The sequence below is a fragment of the Aotus nancymaae genome, unplaced genomic scaffold, assembly GCF_030222135.1.
Source record: "Aotus nancymaae isolate 86718 unplaced genomic scaffold, 86718_ANA_hifiasm-v0.15.2.pri h1tg000079l, whole genome shotgun sequence".
Taxonomy (NCBI): Eukaryota; Metazoa; Chordata; class Mammalia; order Primates; family Aotidae; genus Aotus; species Aotus nancymaae.
This window is the reverse complement of record NW_026988494.1, coordinates 10,320,063-10,338,427: the sequence shown is the minus strand read 5'-3', so window position 1 is coordinate 10,338,427 and position 18,365 is coordinate 10,320,063. Positions and strand designations below refer to the sequence as shown.

Here is an 18,365-nt window from a genome sequence, read left to right as displayed (position 1 = left end):
GATTCAGGGCAACTTCAATCTATGCTCCTGGGTTGCAATCCTCAAGATTGGACCAAGGAAACTCTCTACTTATATTAATTTTGCCTCAGCTTCTACCTTTTGTTCAATAGTATTAAGCCTCTCTAATTGGTCCTATATGTAACTGTGGCTGTATTCATTTTTTTCTCTATGTGTGTCATTTTGCATTGTTTCTGTTGCTATGTCTTTAAATTCATCAATCTTTTTTTCTGCATTGCCTAATGTGCTAGCAATCCCATCCAAAGAAATTTTTATTTCAAGTATTTTTTTCCTCTAGAAATTTGATTTGCTTCTTTTAAAAAATCTTTCCAGTTTCTCTCCTATCATGTCTTCCTTTAAATCTTTGAGCATATTCATAACAGGTGTTTAAAATCCTTGCCTGTTAATTCCATCATTTTGTCATTTTGGGGTTTGTTTCTACTAACTTCATGAGATATCTTCTTACCACTTAGTATGTCTCTCTTTCTCTCTTTTCAGACAGAGTCTCACCCTGTCACCCAGGCTGGGGTGCAGTGGTACAATCATAGGTCACTGCAGCCTCAAACTCCTGGGCTCAAGCAATCCTCCCACCTCAGCCTCCCCAAGTGCTGCGTGTCTCTTAATTTTTGATTGGATGTCTCACATTTTGAACTTAATGTTGCTGAATCCTAGATTTTACCGTAGTCTTTCAGAGTATCGGACTTTGTTCTTATAGGCAATTAGGTTACTTACAGAGTATTTTGATACTTTCAGGGCTTGTTTTTAAGCGTTTGAAGACTCTACAGTAGCTGATGCTCTGGGTCCTGCTGTCTAGGGCTATTGTATATCACTAAGGCATGACACTTTCGTAACTGCCCAAGAGGTTCACCTTGCCCACTGCTTAAACAGAGCCAATTTATCAAGACAGGGGAATTGCAATACAGAAAGAGTAATTCATGCAGAGTGGGCAGTGTGGGAGACCAGAGTTTTATTACTCAAATCAGTCTCACTGAGCATTTGAGGATCAGGGTTTTTAATAATTTTGTAGGTGGGAAGCCAGTGAGTGGGGAGTGGTGATTGGTTGGGTAGGAGATAAAATCATAGGAAGTCAATGCTGTCCTCTTGTGCTGAGTCAGTTCCTGGGGGTGGGGGGTGGCGGGCACAAGATCAGGTGAGTTAGTTTATCAATACGGTGGTTGCCAGCTGAGTAATCAAGTGGAGGGCCCGCAAAATGTCTCAAGCACCATCTTAGGTTTTACAATAGTGATATTATCCCCAGGAACAATTTGGAGAGGGTTAAAATCTTATAGCCTCCAGCTGCATGACTCTTAAATCACAATTTCTAATCTTTTGGCTAGTTTGTTAGTCCTACAAAAACAGACTAGCCCCCAGGCAAGAAGAGGGCTATCACTTTTGTTTTAAACTCTAAGCTATACACTAAATTCCTCCCAATGTTAGTTTGGCCTACACCCAGGAATGAATAAAGATAGCTTGGAGGTTAAAAGCAAGATGCAGTTGGTTAGGTCCGATAACTTTCACTGTCTCAATGATAATTTTGCAACAGCAGTTTCACTTCTGAGGTTACTAGTGCAGTTTCCATGATATTCAATAATCTCCTCACTCTGGTTGCTGGGAACTCAAATAATTCCCAGTTCTGTATGAGCTCTGATCACTGGTGTACTGCTGCTCCCTAATTATACTTCCCTCCTGGCCTTGGGGAGTTTTACGTTTTTTATTCAGTTAAAGATTCAAAGGTATTCCTAAGCAGATTCCTGAAGCTCTTTTCCCATGTAGTTCCCTCCTCTCCATAATTCTGTCCCACAAATTCCAACCCACTTGCGCTACCCCAATTTCCTCTACGCCAATCCCTGTCTTCTCAACCCAGGAGATCCTAGGTCTCCATTTGATTATCTTTCTAGGCACCACAGATTGGAAATGGCCTCTGGGCAAAAAGGCAGGGTAATATAGGGCTCCTTTTGATTCTCTTCTCTCAGGTAAAACAGTCCACAGCTGTCTGTTATCCAATGTCTGAAGAGCTGTTTCCTATATTTTGTTCTGTTTGCTAACTGTCTATAGTGGGACATTAAGTCCAGATCCATTTTCTTTTCTTGCCCAGCAGTGGAAGTTTTAGGAAACTCCTTATGAAAAACGTGAATTGTTTTATACATGCTATTTTTTATGGTCGAAAACATCTTTCTCTATGGTATCTCCCCACCCACCCTACTTTTTTCCTTCTCAGGAAATGCTGACCTGATCATCCGTTCTGGTGCTACCCTCTAGTGACTCGCCCAACTTCGACCCGCACTAGCTCCGCCCACGGCCGGTCACGCCCCATCTTCTTTCCCGCGCGCCTCTCTCTGGTTCTTCCTCCCTCCCTCTGTGGGGTGCGGCGCTGGCGTTCCGCGCGCGCGAGTTCACTGCGCCTGCTCGGCGTGTGGACGCCACACGCTCCCGGAAGTAGGAGGTGGCCGCCGGAGTTTGTGTGGCCGCCGCCGCGGGAACGCGAGCCCGGTAATTTTTCAACTGAGAAAGGCTAAGCTTTTGGGCTTGACCGGGTGAGAGTGAGCGACGGTCCTGCCCCAGCAGCTCTCTTCTGACGTGACAGCAGGCATGGAGAATCCACAGAGCAAAGAGGCTGGCGGCGAGGCCGTGGCTCCCGCGCTGCAGGAGTCGCCACTGCTGGAGGGCGGGGAGGAACCGCCGCATCCCAGTCCTGAGGTGAGCAGGCGGCCCGCGCCCGGTTGTCGGCGCCCGCTGCCCCGGAACTCCAAGCGCCTTCACCCTTTTCTTCTCCGGTGTCCCGCAGAAGGTGCAGCTGCGCGCCCTTGAAGCCCAGCTGCTTCCCCCGTGCCCAGCTCCCGAGCCTTATCCCGGGATGGTTGTCATGAAGCCCCCTCAGGGCCGAATCACTTTCTGGGTGGGAGGAAATCGTCAAGATCAGGAGTTCTGTCAACACTGGGTTAATAGGTTCTAAGTGGGATTTCTGCTCTAAATATTCTATGTTCACGGTTGCTGTTGTCACTCCATCTAGCCCTTATGGGTAATTTGCAAGGCTTTATATTTTTAAATCGCACCATGTACCAAGTAGGTATGTCACTTCATAACTTTTTTTTTTTAATTAAACGCCCACCAGCCTCCCTCATTCCTCTGTCTATATCTATTAGGTGGAGCATTGTCTTTGCTGCTTTTGCTTAGTTACTGCTCTCATGTAAACATAGTATACGATTGATTGAATGATTTTGACGTCTCATTGGTTGAACCTAGTTACAGTGGCAGTTGTAGAACAGTCTTAAAACTTATTATCATCTTATTTAACGAATGTAATTGTTGACTAGCCCTGCGGATTGTAAGGGATTGAATGCTAAAATTGATTTTTTCCTAATAATAAACATGTTGAGCACTTCATAAAGTGGGTATTTGCAGGAGGCGCCCTAGCTCTTGCTCCTTATGTCCACAATCAATTTCCATATGGCAGCTAGAATAACCTTTTTAATAACATGAATTTGGCTTACTCCCCTCCTTAGTAACTTCGATTTGCTGCTCTGCAGGGTCTGGTGCCTGCCTCAGTTGCTAATTGCAGCTCACACAGTTTTTCCCTTTTGCTCTCAGTGCCCCTTTCTTCCTTGTGCTCTTTTACATTGGAAGGAAGGTCTTCTCGTTAAGGGTCTCTATGTTTCTTTTGCCCTGCTTATACTTCCTTCGGATATTTGCAATTATCTTTCTTCTTCTAAAGTTGTTACTTTCAAAGACTACTTAACAGCCCTCTCTTAAAAAGACCACTCTTCCACCTGCCTCCTGCTTCAACCTGAGATACATTGTGTCAATTCATCGTGTGAGTGGTTTTTAAAATAAATTTCAAAGTTTACTTTTCATAAAAGAAGTGTGTTTGAATATGCTTCTTTGTATTTCAAAGTCTTGACACTTTTACAGCTACTTAAGGCCTGGGTCTCTGTTCCAAATTGGATTTAGTGACGGTAGTAATTGTTAAAAACTTACTGTTGCATGCTCTTAATAATGATTTTTTTTTTTTTAAATTGTGAGACGGAGTCTCACTCTGTCTTCAGGCTGGAGTGCAGTGGTGCGATCTCAGCTCACTGCCTCCTCCGCCTCCCGGGTTCAAGCGATTCTCCTGCCTCAGCCTCCCAAGTAGCTAGGATTACAGGCACATGCCACCACACCCAACTAATTTTTGTACTTTTAATAGAGACAGGGTTTCACCATTTTGACCAGGATGGTCCTGATCTCCTGACACACCTGCCTTGTCCTCCAAAAGTTCTGGGATTATAGGCATGAGCCACCGCGCGCCTAGCAGATACATTCTTTTTTTATAAAAGGTAGCCAGGCGTGGTTGCACTTGCCCATAGTCCCAGTTACTAGGGACTATGAGTGTACAGAATCACCCGAGCCCGTGGGTGGAGGCTGCAGTGAGCATTTCATTGCACTCCAACCTAGGTGACAGAGTGAGACCCTGTCTCAAGAAAATAATAGTATTGATACACAGGTTTTTTTTTGTTTGTTTGTTTTGTTTTGTTTTGTTTTGAGACGGAGTTTCGTTCTCATTGCCCAGGTTGGAGTGCAATGGTATGGTCTTGGCTTACTGCAACCTCCGCCTCCCAGGTTTAAGCTATTCTCCTGCCTCAGCCTCCCTAGTAGCTGGGATTACAGGAACCCACCACCACGACCGGCTTGTTTTTGTATTTTTGTATTTAGGGTTTCAGCATCTTGGCCAGGCTGGTCTTGAACTCCTGACCTCAGGTGATCTGCCGGCCTCAATCTCCCAAAGTGCTGGGATTACAGGCATGAGCCACAACGCCTTGCCATGATACAGTTTTTTTTCAGTCTCAAGCAAAGTTTTTGTTGAATTCAGGTGGTAAATTTTCATCATCTCTAATGCCAGTTGTTTTTGTAAGCTAATAGAAGCTATTGCATATTTATATTTTGAAAAAGTAGATTCAGATTTCATCAGAACTCTTTTTGGAAGAACCTCAATCAAGAAAAATTCTAAGTTTTTTCTTCAGTGTGCAGAGGCAGGGGTTTTCCTTTTTCTTTTTTTCTTTTTTCTTTTGAGACGGAGTTTCGCTCTTGTTACCCAGGCTGGAGTGCAATGGCACGATCTTGGCTCACTGCAACCTCCACCTCCTGGGTTCAGGCAATTCTCCTGCCTCAGCCTCCTGAGTAGCTAGGATTACAGGCACGCGCCACCATACCCAACTAATTTTTTGTATTTTTAGTAGAGACAGGGTTTCACCATGATGACCAGGATGGTCTCGATCTCTTGACCTCGTGATCCACCCGCCTTGGCCTCCCAAAGTGCTGGGATTACAGGCGTGAGCCACCGCGCCTGGCCTTATTTTCTTTTTTTTAATAGGTAGTGCCTCGATTTTTGGCAACTAAATAATAGATGCATCTCCAAAACATCTGTTTTCAAAATGTTCTTTATACAGAAAAAGTTTCTTTTGACAAGCAGTTACCTTCTAGCTTACTGTTAAAATGTATTTTCTTTATCTTGCAACAAGTTTGTATTCATTTAAAAAAAAATGCTAAAAATCAAGCTCCAGTCCCCTTCCCAAGCAATCTTAGAATACCTGTCTTTGTAAAAGAATATATGTAATTCATCTTTAAGTTCAACAACAGTTTAAAAGTACTTTGTCACAAGATAATAAACCTGTGTTTGGTATAGAAGATTTTCATTGCCACATCCCATAATGTAAAAGGTTCTCTTATTTGAGATAATATAAACTGTACATCCATTTAATTTGACACGTGAATATTGTAAAATATTACGGTTCTGTGAAGGTGAATGTTTCTCTCCATATTGTGGAATCTGTCACTTTTTTCAATATATGGTCAATACTGTATGTGACACGTGATAGATGGACATAGATACTGGTGTGGATGCTGATGCATATGTAAGTATGTATTTCATAAACCAATTTTGTGTTTCTGCAGATTAACAATACAAGTAGGGTTTTTAGTATTTTCTTTTTACTCCTTAGTGGATTGATCAAGCATTCTTCTTTGTGAACCATTAGTGTAGATGTGAAATTTGGGAGGAGACACTGATTTCTGAGGATTGGACCTTGGCCGTCCCTAGAACTTCACTAGAAGAGAAGAGATCTAGAAGTAGACCTCGGAAAGGAAGCAAATTTTTCTTTATATAAGTCATAATTTATAGCATCTATAGACAAGGCCTAAGTGTTACTTGGGAATAATTTTTGTAGCTACAGTTTTGGATGAGAATTAACAAGTGAATCGGAAAGAGGATTTACCCAAAGAGAAAATCTACTTAAATTAATTAAGACATCTGTTTTGGTAGACGAACTGTTACTTAATGTTGACCTAAATCTTAACCTAAAGATGAAGTTTAAAATTCAATGTAAATTTAAAGTCAAAAGATAATTTTTTATTAAATTGTGATCAAGTAGAGAGATATCTATTGTAAATGTAATATATTTTTGAAAGTGAATTATGAGTCAAATAGCAATACTTTTTTTTTTTTTTCTTAGCATTGTTAACAAGAAACCTCAGTGTGGCTATTCTTTAATTTATGGACAGTTCACACATTGGAACTGCTGACCTCTTCCTAAAAGGAGATGGGTGTGAGTGACTCTTGAGTACTCTGGCACCTTACCTACTATTACATTTCCAGTAAATGTGTGTTGCATTAAATTGAGAGCTTAGAGTAAGAAACAGTTCCTGAACCATCAGGATCAGTTAGTTCTAAGTCAGGGACTGTGGCCTCTCTGTGATTATCCTTCCTTGATCTGTAATTAAGGTTTACATGAGGACGATGTGTAAATTTTAACTAAGGTAACAAGCTTTAATAGGGATTAATAGTAAGTACCAAGTATTTTTGAAAATTCTTGAACATAGTTAATATTTATGATATTGCATGTGGAAAATAATTAACTTACAAATGAATCTTTGGAACTTAATGTAATAGTAATTTGAGACTACCTGTGGAGAAAATAGAATCGAGTCATGTTTTTTTCTTAACAGATTTTTATTTATGAAAAGAGAAAAGATTTACAATTCTGTAGTTCTTCTGGATAGCTGACATAAGTATAACTTTTGGAAAATGTGAGTTTTGAAATGAAATGCATTTCTTTCTTTGCTTTGAAGTACTAGGAAGCTTTGAATGAGATTTGCAGTTCATTTTGTTTTTATGTTGGGCAATGTTTGTTAACGTTATGAAATGAAGTTAGGTTTAAAAATTCTCAGGAATTCATTATACATGTATAATGTAAAGGCTCATTTGTAAATCCTAGAATATTGTTTGTGAAGGCTTTGTTGTATAACTTGTGATATTAATAGTTACCATTAATAGCTACTGTGGGTGTAGGAGCCCAATACACATAATCTCATTTAATCTTTGTAATAATTCTGCCCAACCACTATTTACCATTACCAAATACCATTTTACAGATAAGGAAATTGAAGATCAGAAGCCAATACGTAACTACCCAAGGTCATGCCGCTATTTATAGTAAATGGTCAGCTGGGGCTCTCTATTGAGGTGGTGTTGACTCCCAACACCAGTCCTCTTTTCACTTAGCTTTGTTTCCTTTGAAAACCTCGTGACTCAGAATAGAGCAGGGTAAATTGTACTGGAGACACATCTTCCTTCTTCTCATCTTTTCCTCCCTCCAATAACTGCAGAGAGCACTTTTCATGGAACATGTGGCATGAACAGGCTTCAGAAGTTTGAATCTTTAAATCTGTGGTGTTTGTACTATTTATAAACTATATCTTTTTTTTTTTTTTGTAGAAAAATCAGTGTAGATTTGATGGCCAAGAAACAAAAGGATCCAAGTTCATTACCTCCAGTGCGAGTGACTTCAGTGACCCAGTTTACAAAGAGATTGCTATTACCAATGGTTGTATTAATAGAATGAGTAAGGAAGAACTCAGAGCTAAGCTTTCAGAATTCAAGCTTGAAACCAGGTAATTAAAAATAACTTATAAAAGTAGTACATACTCATTTTAGAAAGTCTTGAAAACATTGAAATATTAAAAATCATCTGTAATCCTATCACAATGACATGATCCTATTAACAATTCAAAAAACTGTAATTTATGTTTTTTATGTGCAACTCTGATTATTTCTGTCCATCTTCTAGATGATAGGACTGCTGAATCAAAGTCTATGAATGTTTTAATGATCTACCGGCAATGTATAGGAGTATCTATCTCATAACAAGTGTGTTTTTCATTTTTTCAGTTGCTCATTTACATGATGGATATATTCATGAGATTGTTTTTCTTCTTTTTTTTTGGCCATTTGTATTTTTTTTATATATAAAGAGAGTTTGTTTGAAACCAGGTACAGTAATTTAAAAACATAATTCACTTACCAGGAATATTTTTTTGTTTTGTTTTAGTTTCTAAAAAATAATTACAATGATGGTGTGCATTATGTTTAACTGTATATTGAATGAGAAAACAATGCAACTTAGTCAACTGTGTACTTCAGTGAGATATACACATACCTAAATTTTTAGTAATTATTTTTGCAAAACAGATCACTTTACATTGATTTGGGCCATGGGACAGGAATGGCTTTTGGAGTCCAGAAAATGCATAGATTTTTTATAAACAGTAGAACTGCCAGACATCAAGAAAAAAATGGCTTGTATGAAACAGGTGGTAACTCTTACTGTTTCGAGGCATCTGAATCATAATTCTCTTATAATTAACATTATTTGTCTACTTTAAAATAGAGCTTCACTACTCTTCAAAAGAGCACAAATACATTTTTTTCTAGATTGTCTACATCATAATTTATGAAGAAATTTTTGACTCCCATTTCCCCAGTTCTTTCTGTTGTGAACGTACAACTTTTAACCTGCAGATGATTTTCTGAGCAAAATTTTTGTCCTTCCCATGTGTGAAGTTTAGTTGCTTACTCCTGGCTTGCATGGGAGCTGGAGATCTAGATGTATGTTTATACATTTATTCAACAAGCCTGTATTGAATTCTAAGTACTGCACTAGGCATTGAAGTTATAAAGGTAACTACAGATATGTTCCCCACTTTGGCAATCTCAGTCTTTTGGGAAAACATACATAAATCATCACAATATGGAGGGGCCAATGCTATATTGCAGGTCTGGCCTGGTACAGCATGAGAATACAGAGGAGAATATTTCTCAGGAATTCAGAAAGATGACATTTGAATTGTGCCAGACAGAAAAGGGAAGGAGGGTATTTCAGACAAAAACACAGAAACTTTTGTAATTTGTATGGTTTCTGCAACATGATATTGCTTTCCCTTCAGCTGTTGTGCAACCGAAGTTATAGGACATCAAAGTGTACCACACATATTGAGAATATGACTTTTAAATTTTTTTTATTTTGTTTTGAGACAGAGTCTTGCTCTGCCCCCAGGCTGGAGTGCAGTGGCGTGTTCTCAGCTCGCTACAACCTCTGACTTCCGGGTTCAAGCGATTTGTGTGCCTCAGCCTCCTGAGTAGCTGGGATTACAGGCATTCACCACCACGCTTGACTAATTTTCATATTTTTAGCGGAGATAGCATTTCTGCATGTTGCCCAGACTGGTCTCAAACTCCAGCTCAAGTGATCCACCCACCTCCCAAAGTGTTGAGATTATGAATGTGAGCCATCTGGCCTGCGGAGGCCATGACTTACAGTATATTTTGTCTTCGTTACACAATGTACCTCAGAAACATTTCAGAATGATACTGAAATGATAGGCTGTAGCCAAGTTGTGAAGGAACTCTGTGCTGAACTCTGCATCTTACCTTGTAAGTAGAAGGGTGCCACCGAAGATATTAAAGCAGGAAATTGGCATTCTGCTCAGTTCTCAAGTAAGTAAAGAATGAATTGAAGGGTTTTGGTAGTGGAGGCATTTGCTATAGTCCACGAAGCTAATGGGAGCCATAGCAGAAAGAATTAAGGAGAACCAGATTCTGAATATTTTTCTGAGTTGGAATTGGCAAACATGGTGAGTATTTGGTAGAGCAAAGGAGATGTTAAAGATAACAGGTTCTATCCAGAGCAACTAGTTATGTTTGTCCTGCCATTAGCTTTGCAGACAACTCCAGTAAATGTAGTTACTCCCCCTACTACACCTCCCTGCCAACAACAACAACAACAACGAAAATTAAAGTAATCCAAAGATGTCACATGACACAGAGGTCATTCACAGTGCCTTGATATGAAAGGGGTTAAGCAGTTTTCTCCCTAGGTTTTGATAATTTGGAAAACTTCAAGCAAAGAAACAACATTAGGACATTTTATCTTAAAATAGCTAACTGGTTGATTATTAATATTTTCATGGGTAGGATTTTTTTTTCAATGCTTAATTGTAGTTTAGAAAGCAAAATAAAATACTAAAAAAGTTTTTAACATAGCCATTAATTAGTTAATATGACCAAAATATGATACTTAGCACTACACATTAATTATAATTTAGATTCTCTTATTTTTACTTCCATTTCATATTGCAGGCCATATAGGATTCATTTACATAATACTGAAGGAAGCCTGAACACTGGTTGTGACTTAATTTTTTGGAAAAATACTGCTTGAAGAAAGAGATCACCTGATTAACCATTGTTATCTATTAGGAGGACTTTTCTCTCCTCCCCATTACTCCATTTGCGGAGTGTGTGTGTGTGTGTGTGTGTGTGTGTGTGTGTGTGTGTGTGTGTATGTGTATGTGTATGTTTCTTTGAGACAGAGTCTCGCTCTGTTGCTGAGGCTAGAGTGCAATGGCCCAATCTCGGCTCACTGCAACCTCCGCCTCCAGGGTTCAAGCCATTCTCCTGCCTCATCCTCCTGAGCAGCTGGGACTAGAGGCACCTGCCACCATGCCTGGCTAATTTTTGAACTCCTGACCTTGTGATCTGCCTGCCTCAGCCTCCCAAAATGAGCCAACGTGCCTGGCCTGTGAAATTTTAAAGCTACCTGTAGTATTAAAATCCTCTAAATCATATTCTACCCATGATAAATTTAGAAACTTACTTGTAGTTAAGAACCTACTAGTATGATGATGTTCCTCTGGACATAGTTTACTTAAAGTATATTCTAATTTAGTTGTCCTAGTTAAGTAGCCAACAGACATTCACCTTTATATGCTAGGCTTATAACACTTTCATATTCATATGAATCTTTTGAGTTGACTAACCTACAAATGTCAAAAGAAAGGAAAGATAATATGATCTCTTCAACACGAGTTTTCATATTCTTAAGTTTATATTTGGCCAGTAGAATAATCTAATATTAATTTAAATGTTTGTATCATATATGTTATCTTAGTATATAAGGCAATGTGACTGTGTTAGTGGTATATGCTGACAATGTTTATGGTTTGAAATACCAGTATATGTTGGAGAAAATGCTGTTATATACTACTAAAATGAAAAACTACTTGTGAAGGAAAATGTTAATGTTGCAATAAACATGTTATTTTAATTAGTTCTTTGCTTACTTAAGCTTTGAGTCTTGCTTTTCTTATATTGATTTTAGCTAGTATTTGCTAAATTATGCTATGATTGTCAGTTTCAACCCAGTGCAGGCAAGAGTTTTGATTCTCGACTATAAAATTTACCTAAGTGTAAATACTCTTCTTGTATTTAGGGGAGTAAAGGATGTACTAAAGAAGAGACTGAAAAACTATTATAAGAAGCAGAAGCTGATGTTGAAAGAGAGCAATTGTGCTGACAGTTACTATGACTACATTTGTATTATTGACTTTGAAGCCACTTGTGAAGAAGGAAACCCACCTGAGTTTGTACATGAAATAATTGAATTCCCGGTTGTTTTACTGAATACGCATACTTTAGAAATAGTAAGTGAATATTTATATTTTAATTGTATTTCTAGCAGCAACTATTCTGGTGTTTTCTGGTAATGTGGAAGACCTCATTTGCTGTTTACCTAGAATTAAACTTTTGAAGTAAGCTTTTTTCTTTGCTGTGAACTTATATCAGCTTGATTAATAGAAAAGCTATAATAAAGCAATTTTAGAGACTACTGCTTGCTTTTTGCAGTAGCTAAAGTTAAAAATTTTTTTTCCGTTTGCTTAGAACATCTGGAGTGTGGACATCAGAATCTCCTGTTAAGTAAAAAAATAAAAAAACATACTAATGATACTGATGCCTGGCCCTAGTCCCAGAGATTCTAATTTAGTTCTATGATAGGGCCCCTGACATCAGCATTTTTTTTGAAGCTTCTCAGTTGGTTTTAATATGCAGTTAGACTTGATAACCACTGCTGTGGGCTAGTGTGATCTCTAAGAATGATAATTTACAAAAATGACTTTTGAGTCTCTCTCTGGTGGAGAGGTTATGGGGGAAATGACTTATATAACCCTGGTTTCTAAGCCAAATAATATGTATGCTTTAGATACTTGTCAGTGCATTGTTTGTTCAGGAAGTCATAGGAATTCCCTACAATAATACTGTTTGCCTTACAAAATCTGAGCAAAAATATCCTAACATCTCATCTCTCCAAAAGTCACTTCTGTGATATCCTCAGTTGCCACCAACCCACTTGGGAGTTAGTATGAAGAGGCTGTGAGTTAACATGCATAGGTTATTCTTCATGCTGTTCACAATCTCTTTTAGTTAGTCTTAATTAGTCTATTTCTATAATTTTCTCATCCAAAGCAGATTTATGGTCAGTAAATTAGAAGGAAAAATGGCAGTTATGAAGGCAAGTAATCTTGCATCACTAGATTTTATGTCCTCTCTCTTACTCAGGGACATTACTCTAGCAATTCTCCCTCATTTGGACATTATGATTTATTGCTTTCTGCTATATTGCTGCCACTACACACAAACATTATTTTCACACCATAAGAAAACTTCACTTCATCCCACTGCACTGCCAGCTACCCCATTTCTTTGTTCCTCTTTTTGGGAAGATTCTTCACATAAGTTATATGTACTTATAATTTATATGTGTGTGTCTTTCCTTTTCTCCCATTCTCTCTTAAATTCATACCATTGTGGGTTTAAATTCAATTCAGTTTAAGCTATGTATTCGATCCCATCATTCCACTAAAATCATTCATCAACATCATCTTTGACTTCTACCCTAAATCCTGGCAAAATTGACCATTCTCACTTTTTTTTTTTTTTTGAGATAGAATCTTACATCCAGGCTGGAGTGCAGTGGTACAAACTCAGCTCACTACAACCTCCGCATCCTGGGTTCCAGCAACTCGCATGCTTCAGCCTCCCAAGTAGCTGGGACTACAGGCATGTGTCACCATGCCCAGCTAATTTTTTGTGTTTTGGTAGAGACAGTGTTTCACCATGTTGCCCAGGCTGGTTTCGAACTCCTGAGCTCAGGCAATCCACCTGCCTTTGACTTCCTCAAGTGCTAGGATTACAGGCGTGAGCCACCATGCCTGGCCATTCTCACTTAAAAAATATAAAAAAACACTGCACTGCTCTAATATTCTTTCCTTGGAACATTTTCTTCAGGTCTAACTTCTTCTGCTTGATTTTTCTCCAGCCCTACTGGGTTTCCCATTTGCAGTTTTCTTTCCTGGTTCCTCCTTTCCTTCCCAGCTTCCCCGTATCAGATGACCCAGGTCTCAATCCTAGCTCCTCTTCTCTGCTTACATCCTCTTGCTTGATGATCTCATCCAGTGCCATAGCTTTTAGAAGCTGTCTCTATGCTGGTGACTTTCAGATACATAATTCCAACCCATACCTCTGTTCCAAATCCAGACTGCTTACTTGACGTCTCTAATTGTATGGCTCAACCTGTTGAACTTACCCCAACCCAATCTATCTTCAGCCTTCTTTAGCTTGGGTGATGGCAGCTTTTTCCAATTAGAATCCCTCTAATTGTTCAGTTCAAAAACTTTGGAGTCATCCTTGACTCCTGTTTCTCTCATATCCAGGCCATCAATGATTCCTGTTTGGCTCTGCCTTCAGAATAGATCCAGAACCCAGTCACTTAACTGAACTGCTGGGACTTCAATCTGAGCCCCTATCATTTATGTGTTTTACTACATTCTCCATCTAACTGGTCTTTGTGTTTCTGTCCATGTCCTACAACCAGTTCTCAACAAAGTGGCCAGAGTAATTCTTTTAAAATGTAAGTCAGGTCATTTCACTCCTCTACTCAAAACCCTGCACTGGCTCCTCATTTAACTCACAGTACAACCCAATATTCCTTATATGATCTGGCCTGTTGTTTCCTCTGATTGAGCCTGTCTTACTATTCTTTTCCTTAACTCATTCTTCTGCAGGCATAGTGACCTGCTTGCTGATTCTCAAAAAATGCCAGGCATGCTTTATCCCATTACTTGCCAGGACTTCAGCTCCAATTTTCTTACCCAGAAGTGTTGCTGGTTGATCTTTTTCTCCTTCTCTCCTTCCATCCCATTTTTCTTTTCAGTCCTTCCTTAAATCTTACCTGTAAATAAAGTCTAGTTGATTATCCTATTTGAGAGTGTGTCTTATCCCACATACCCCATGTTTCTGATCCCCCTTACTGCTCTTTTTCCTTTGTTGGCTAAAGGGAGTCTCCTGCTTCATCTTCCTGAGTAGCTGGGATTATAGGCACCCAGGTTCCTTTACTTTTAGTAACCCTTACTACTTTTTAACTTATGTAATTTATTTAAGTGATGATTAAAGATTTGGTCAATGAATGCATAGTTCTCTCTAGCATTCTTCTATTAAAAGAATTTAATAGTGAATACAATTTTAGTAATATCTGTTTAATATCGAATTGTAATTTAAGGGAAGTTGCAATATATTTTTGAAAGAATTTAATTTAAAATTATTAAACAAAATAGAATAGTGGTACTTAAAAGGATATAGACTTAATTTATCTGTGATACTCAGTTAAGTGGAATTTTTCTGCAATATGTCTGGTGAGTAAAGAGTATCTAACTTTTGAAATTCAATTTTTTTTTTTGAGATGGAGTCTCACTCTGTCTCCCAGGCTGGAGTGTAGTGGTGCAATCTCGGCTCACTGCAACCTCTGCCTCCTGGATTCAAGCGATATCCCACCTTGGCCATCCGAGTAGCTGGGAGTATAGGCACGTGCCACCTTGCCCGGCTAATTTTTGTGTTTTTAGTAGAGATGAGATTTCGCCATGTTGGCCAGGCTGGTCTCAAACTGCTGACTTCAAGTGCTGGATTACAGGTGTTAGTCACTGTGCCTGACCTCAAGTGTTCTTTTTTGTTCTTTACTGTTGGTCATTTACAATTCTTTACAACCATTTATAGCTCATATACTTAATAGATTAATATGTAGAAAGAATTTATTCTTAGGAAGTATAAATGCTACTTAATTTTTAAATCTTCTGTCATAAAGAATATTTTTTGTCATTTTCTCTATATCTACTTCCTAGGATTAACAGTTGCTGTCTTTAAATCTTTAGGCTTTGAAATTGTCCTTAATTTCTGAAATGTGACTTGGTATGTCCGGTTAGGGAGGCATTATTGGACTAGAGGAAAAAGCACTTAAAAGATTGTAGCCTGATAACAATACTGGCCTCACTTAGTTTACAGGGTTGTAAGCATAAAATAAGACTATCGTGAAAGCTTCTTGAAAAGGTTAAAATCTGGAGTAGCTGAGATTACAGGCACTCGCCACCACACCCCGTCTAGTTGTTTGCATTTTTAGTAGAGATGGAGTTTCACTATGTTGGCTAGGCTGTCTTGAACTCCTAACTTTGTGATTCGCCCACCTTGGCCCCCACAAAGTGTTGAGATTACAGGTGTGAACCACCACGCCTGGCTGCAGCTCTTAAACTACCTGTATTATACAGTTAAATTTTGACTATTTAGAATTTAGTTCAATTGGATTTTTCTATGAAAATAAAGACTATTCAGGAGTAAATGAGAGAGCAATAGTTTAGAGCTAATTTATTATAACTGAAGACTGGCATTTCTCCAGAAGAATTTATTATTTTTAAAACTCTTAGTATCTTGAAGTAGAGGTTGCATTAATAGGCTTTGTAGTTTTAAAATATTATGAACAAAATTATATTCCTCAGGAAAATATTTAAATTTTGGGTTCAAGTCTTACTTTCCACACATTTGCTTTATCTTTATTTTGAGTTATGAACCAAACGATTTTTTAATTTAAAAATTAAGAGTGCTTTGGGTGTGGGGAATTATCCTTAAAAACTGTGCAAGAGTTTATGCCATGAGATCCTATAAAGTTATAACCTAGTGTAACTGAATTTGTCGGTATAATGTATTGTGTATCTTAAGTCATATAAATTACTTTAACTTGCTGTCCTTCCCTTGCAGGAAGACACATTTCAGCAGTATGTAAGACCAGAGATTAACACACGGCTGTCTGATTTCTGCATCAGTCTTACTGGAATTACTCAGGTTATAATTCCAACTTCTTCTTTCTAGAGTTTGAAAGAGTTTTTGGAGTTAGGGATTTATTTTCAAAATAGTTTAAAAAAATTTTTACTGTTGTGAACAATTTAAATTAATATCTTGCTTGGTAAAGATCTTTCATGTTGTAATAATTAAAAACACAGCAAATTTTACGCCTGGTAACATTTTCCTCAGCCTTTCCTCTTAAGGAGTTGTAGTGATGAATCTAAAGATTTCATTTGTAAAACGAAGCATTAACGAATTGTTACCATACTGAACTTGGAGATAAGTTTGTTTGATTTATTTATTTATTTGTTTGTTTGAGATAGTCTCACTCTGTCACCCAGGCGTGAATGCGGTGGCATGATCTCGGCTCACTGCAATCTCTGCCTCCTGGGCTCAAGCAATTCTCTTGCCTCAACCTCCCAAGTAGCTGGGACTACAGGTGCGTGCCACCACGCCCAGCTAATTTTTATCCTTTTAGTAGCGACAAGGTTTTGCCATGTTGGCCAGGCTGGTCTTGAACTCCTGACCTCGAGTGATCTGCCTGCCTCAGCCTCCCAAAGTGCTGGGATTATAGACCTGAGCCACTGTGCCTGGCCAGAGATAAGTTTTAGAATGTATCTGTTTACAACCTGACTTTATATGTTGTGTTTATTTTTGATTTTTATTTTTTTGAGACGGAGTTTCACTCTGTTGCCCAGGCTGGAATGCAGTGACACAATCTTGGCTCATTGCAACCTCTACCTCCCAGGTTCAAATGATTCTCCTAGCTCAGCCTCCCAAGTAGCTGAGACTATAGGCATGCACCACCATGCCTGGCTAATTTTGTTTTAGTAGAGACAGGTTTCACCCTGTTGGCCAAGTTAGTCTTAAAGAGCTCCTGACCTCAAGCCCGCCTCGGCCTTCCAAAGTGCTGAGATTACAGGCATGAGCCACCACACCTAGCCTGTTTCATGAATTTTTAGGTCTCTGATTTTTTTTGTTGTATTCTAATGTCGTAGGCACTTTGTTCATTTATTTAGTTCCTTCATTCATTCACTCCACATGTATTTGAGTCCCTACTATAATATATGCCAGGATTTATATATATCTTTATGTGTATATAGATGTATGTCAGTCCTGTGGTCACAGAATGGTTAGGACTGATAAGTCAGTGTTTTATTGGGGTATTAATGGACATCTATGAAAAGGTCTTCCATTTATGACAGAGGGAATGAAAGACTGTCCTGGGAAAAACATTCTCAAGTTGATGAGTCATGAAAGGTAGGTAGGCAAAAAAGAATGGCTGGGCATTTCTGGTGTGAACTGGCAGAACTACAGGTAGTTCAGGATGGTTCAGATGTGTATGGGCTAGCAAGAAAATGGTCCAGATAGGCAGAGGCAATCCAGATCATGAAGAGTTTTGTGCATATATTTATCCTGAAAGCTGTGGAGAGTGGTTGGAGGATTTAAGTATGAGATTTAAGTAAGATTAAGTGATAGGGTGGACCAGATTTATGTTTAGGAAGATCAATCTGGCAGCAGTAGGTAGTATGGTGTGGGAAACTGTGAGACCTGAGATGGGAAGACACTTAGGGAGCTGTGGCTTTCAGCTTAGAAGGAGATTTCTCTTTTTTCCTCTCTAGAAATCCAGCAAACCACTAGGTTGAGGCCTGTAAAAAGGAAACCACTGGGGATGATCTTCAATCTTAATTTTGGGAGGATTATACATTTCAGTTGAACATAGTCCCTAGTACTTGGTTATAAAACTTTTCAAATTTCTTAAAAATGAAACCTTAGGTGGAGCTAAGCCAAGGAAATCATGAATCTAAAGCATCAGGCTTTCTCATAGTGTTCATTTCCCTCCAAGTTAGGTCTGGGTATTTTGTAGGGCTACGTGAAGCTACAGCCCTGATTTTTATATATTTTACTTTTATATCCTCAGGATCAGGTAGACAGAGCTGATACCTTCCCTCAGGTACTAAAAAAAGTAATTGACTGGATGAAATTGAAGGAATTAGGAACAAAGTATAAATATTCAATTTTAACAGATGGGTAAGTATTTAGGAAGATTATTTTTTAT

At 38.7% G+C, this 18,365-nt stretch overlaps 1 protein-coding gene across 4 annotated transcripts in view; it reads left to right on the top strand.

Annotated features, from left to right (window-relative positions):
* Positions 1-2,419: 2,419 nt before the first annotated feature.
* ERI1 (exoribonuclease 1) overlaps positions 2,420-18,365 on the top strand; it is a 135,063-nt gene continuing 119,117 nt past the window's right edge. For all 4 annotated transcript variants that reach the window (XR_010339610.1, XR_010339609.1, XR_010339611.1 and 1 more), the window contains exons 1-5: positions 2,420-2,694; positions 7,745-7,920; positions 11,577-11,787; positions 16,223-16,306; positions 18,228-18,337. Coding sequence is in view for 1 of the 4 variants with exons in the window: in XM_012468763.2 (XP_012324186.2) it covers positions 2,587-2,694; positions 7,745-7,920; positions 11,577-11,787; positions 16,223-16,306; positions 18,228-18,337 (689 nt within the window). In the remaining 3 variants the exon portion in view is untranslated. The remainder of the gene's footprint in view (positions 2,695-7,744; positions 7,921-11,576; positions 11,788-16,222; positions 16,307-18,227; positions 18,338-18,365) is intronic.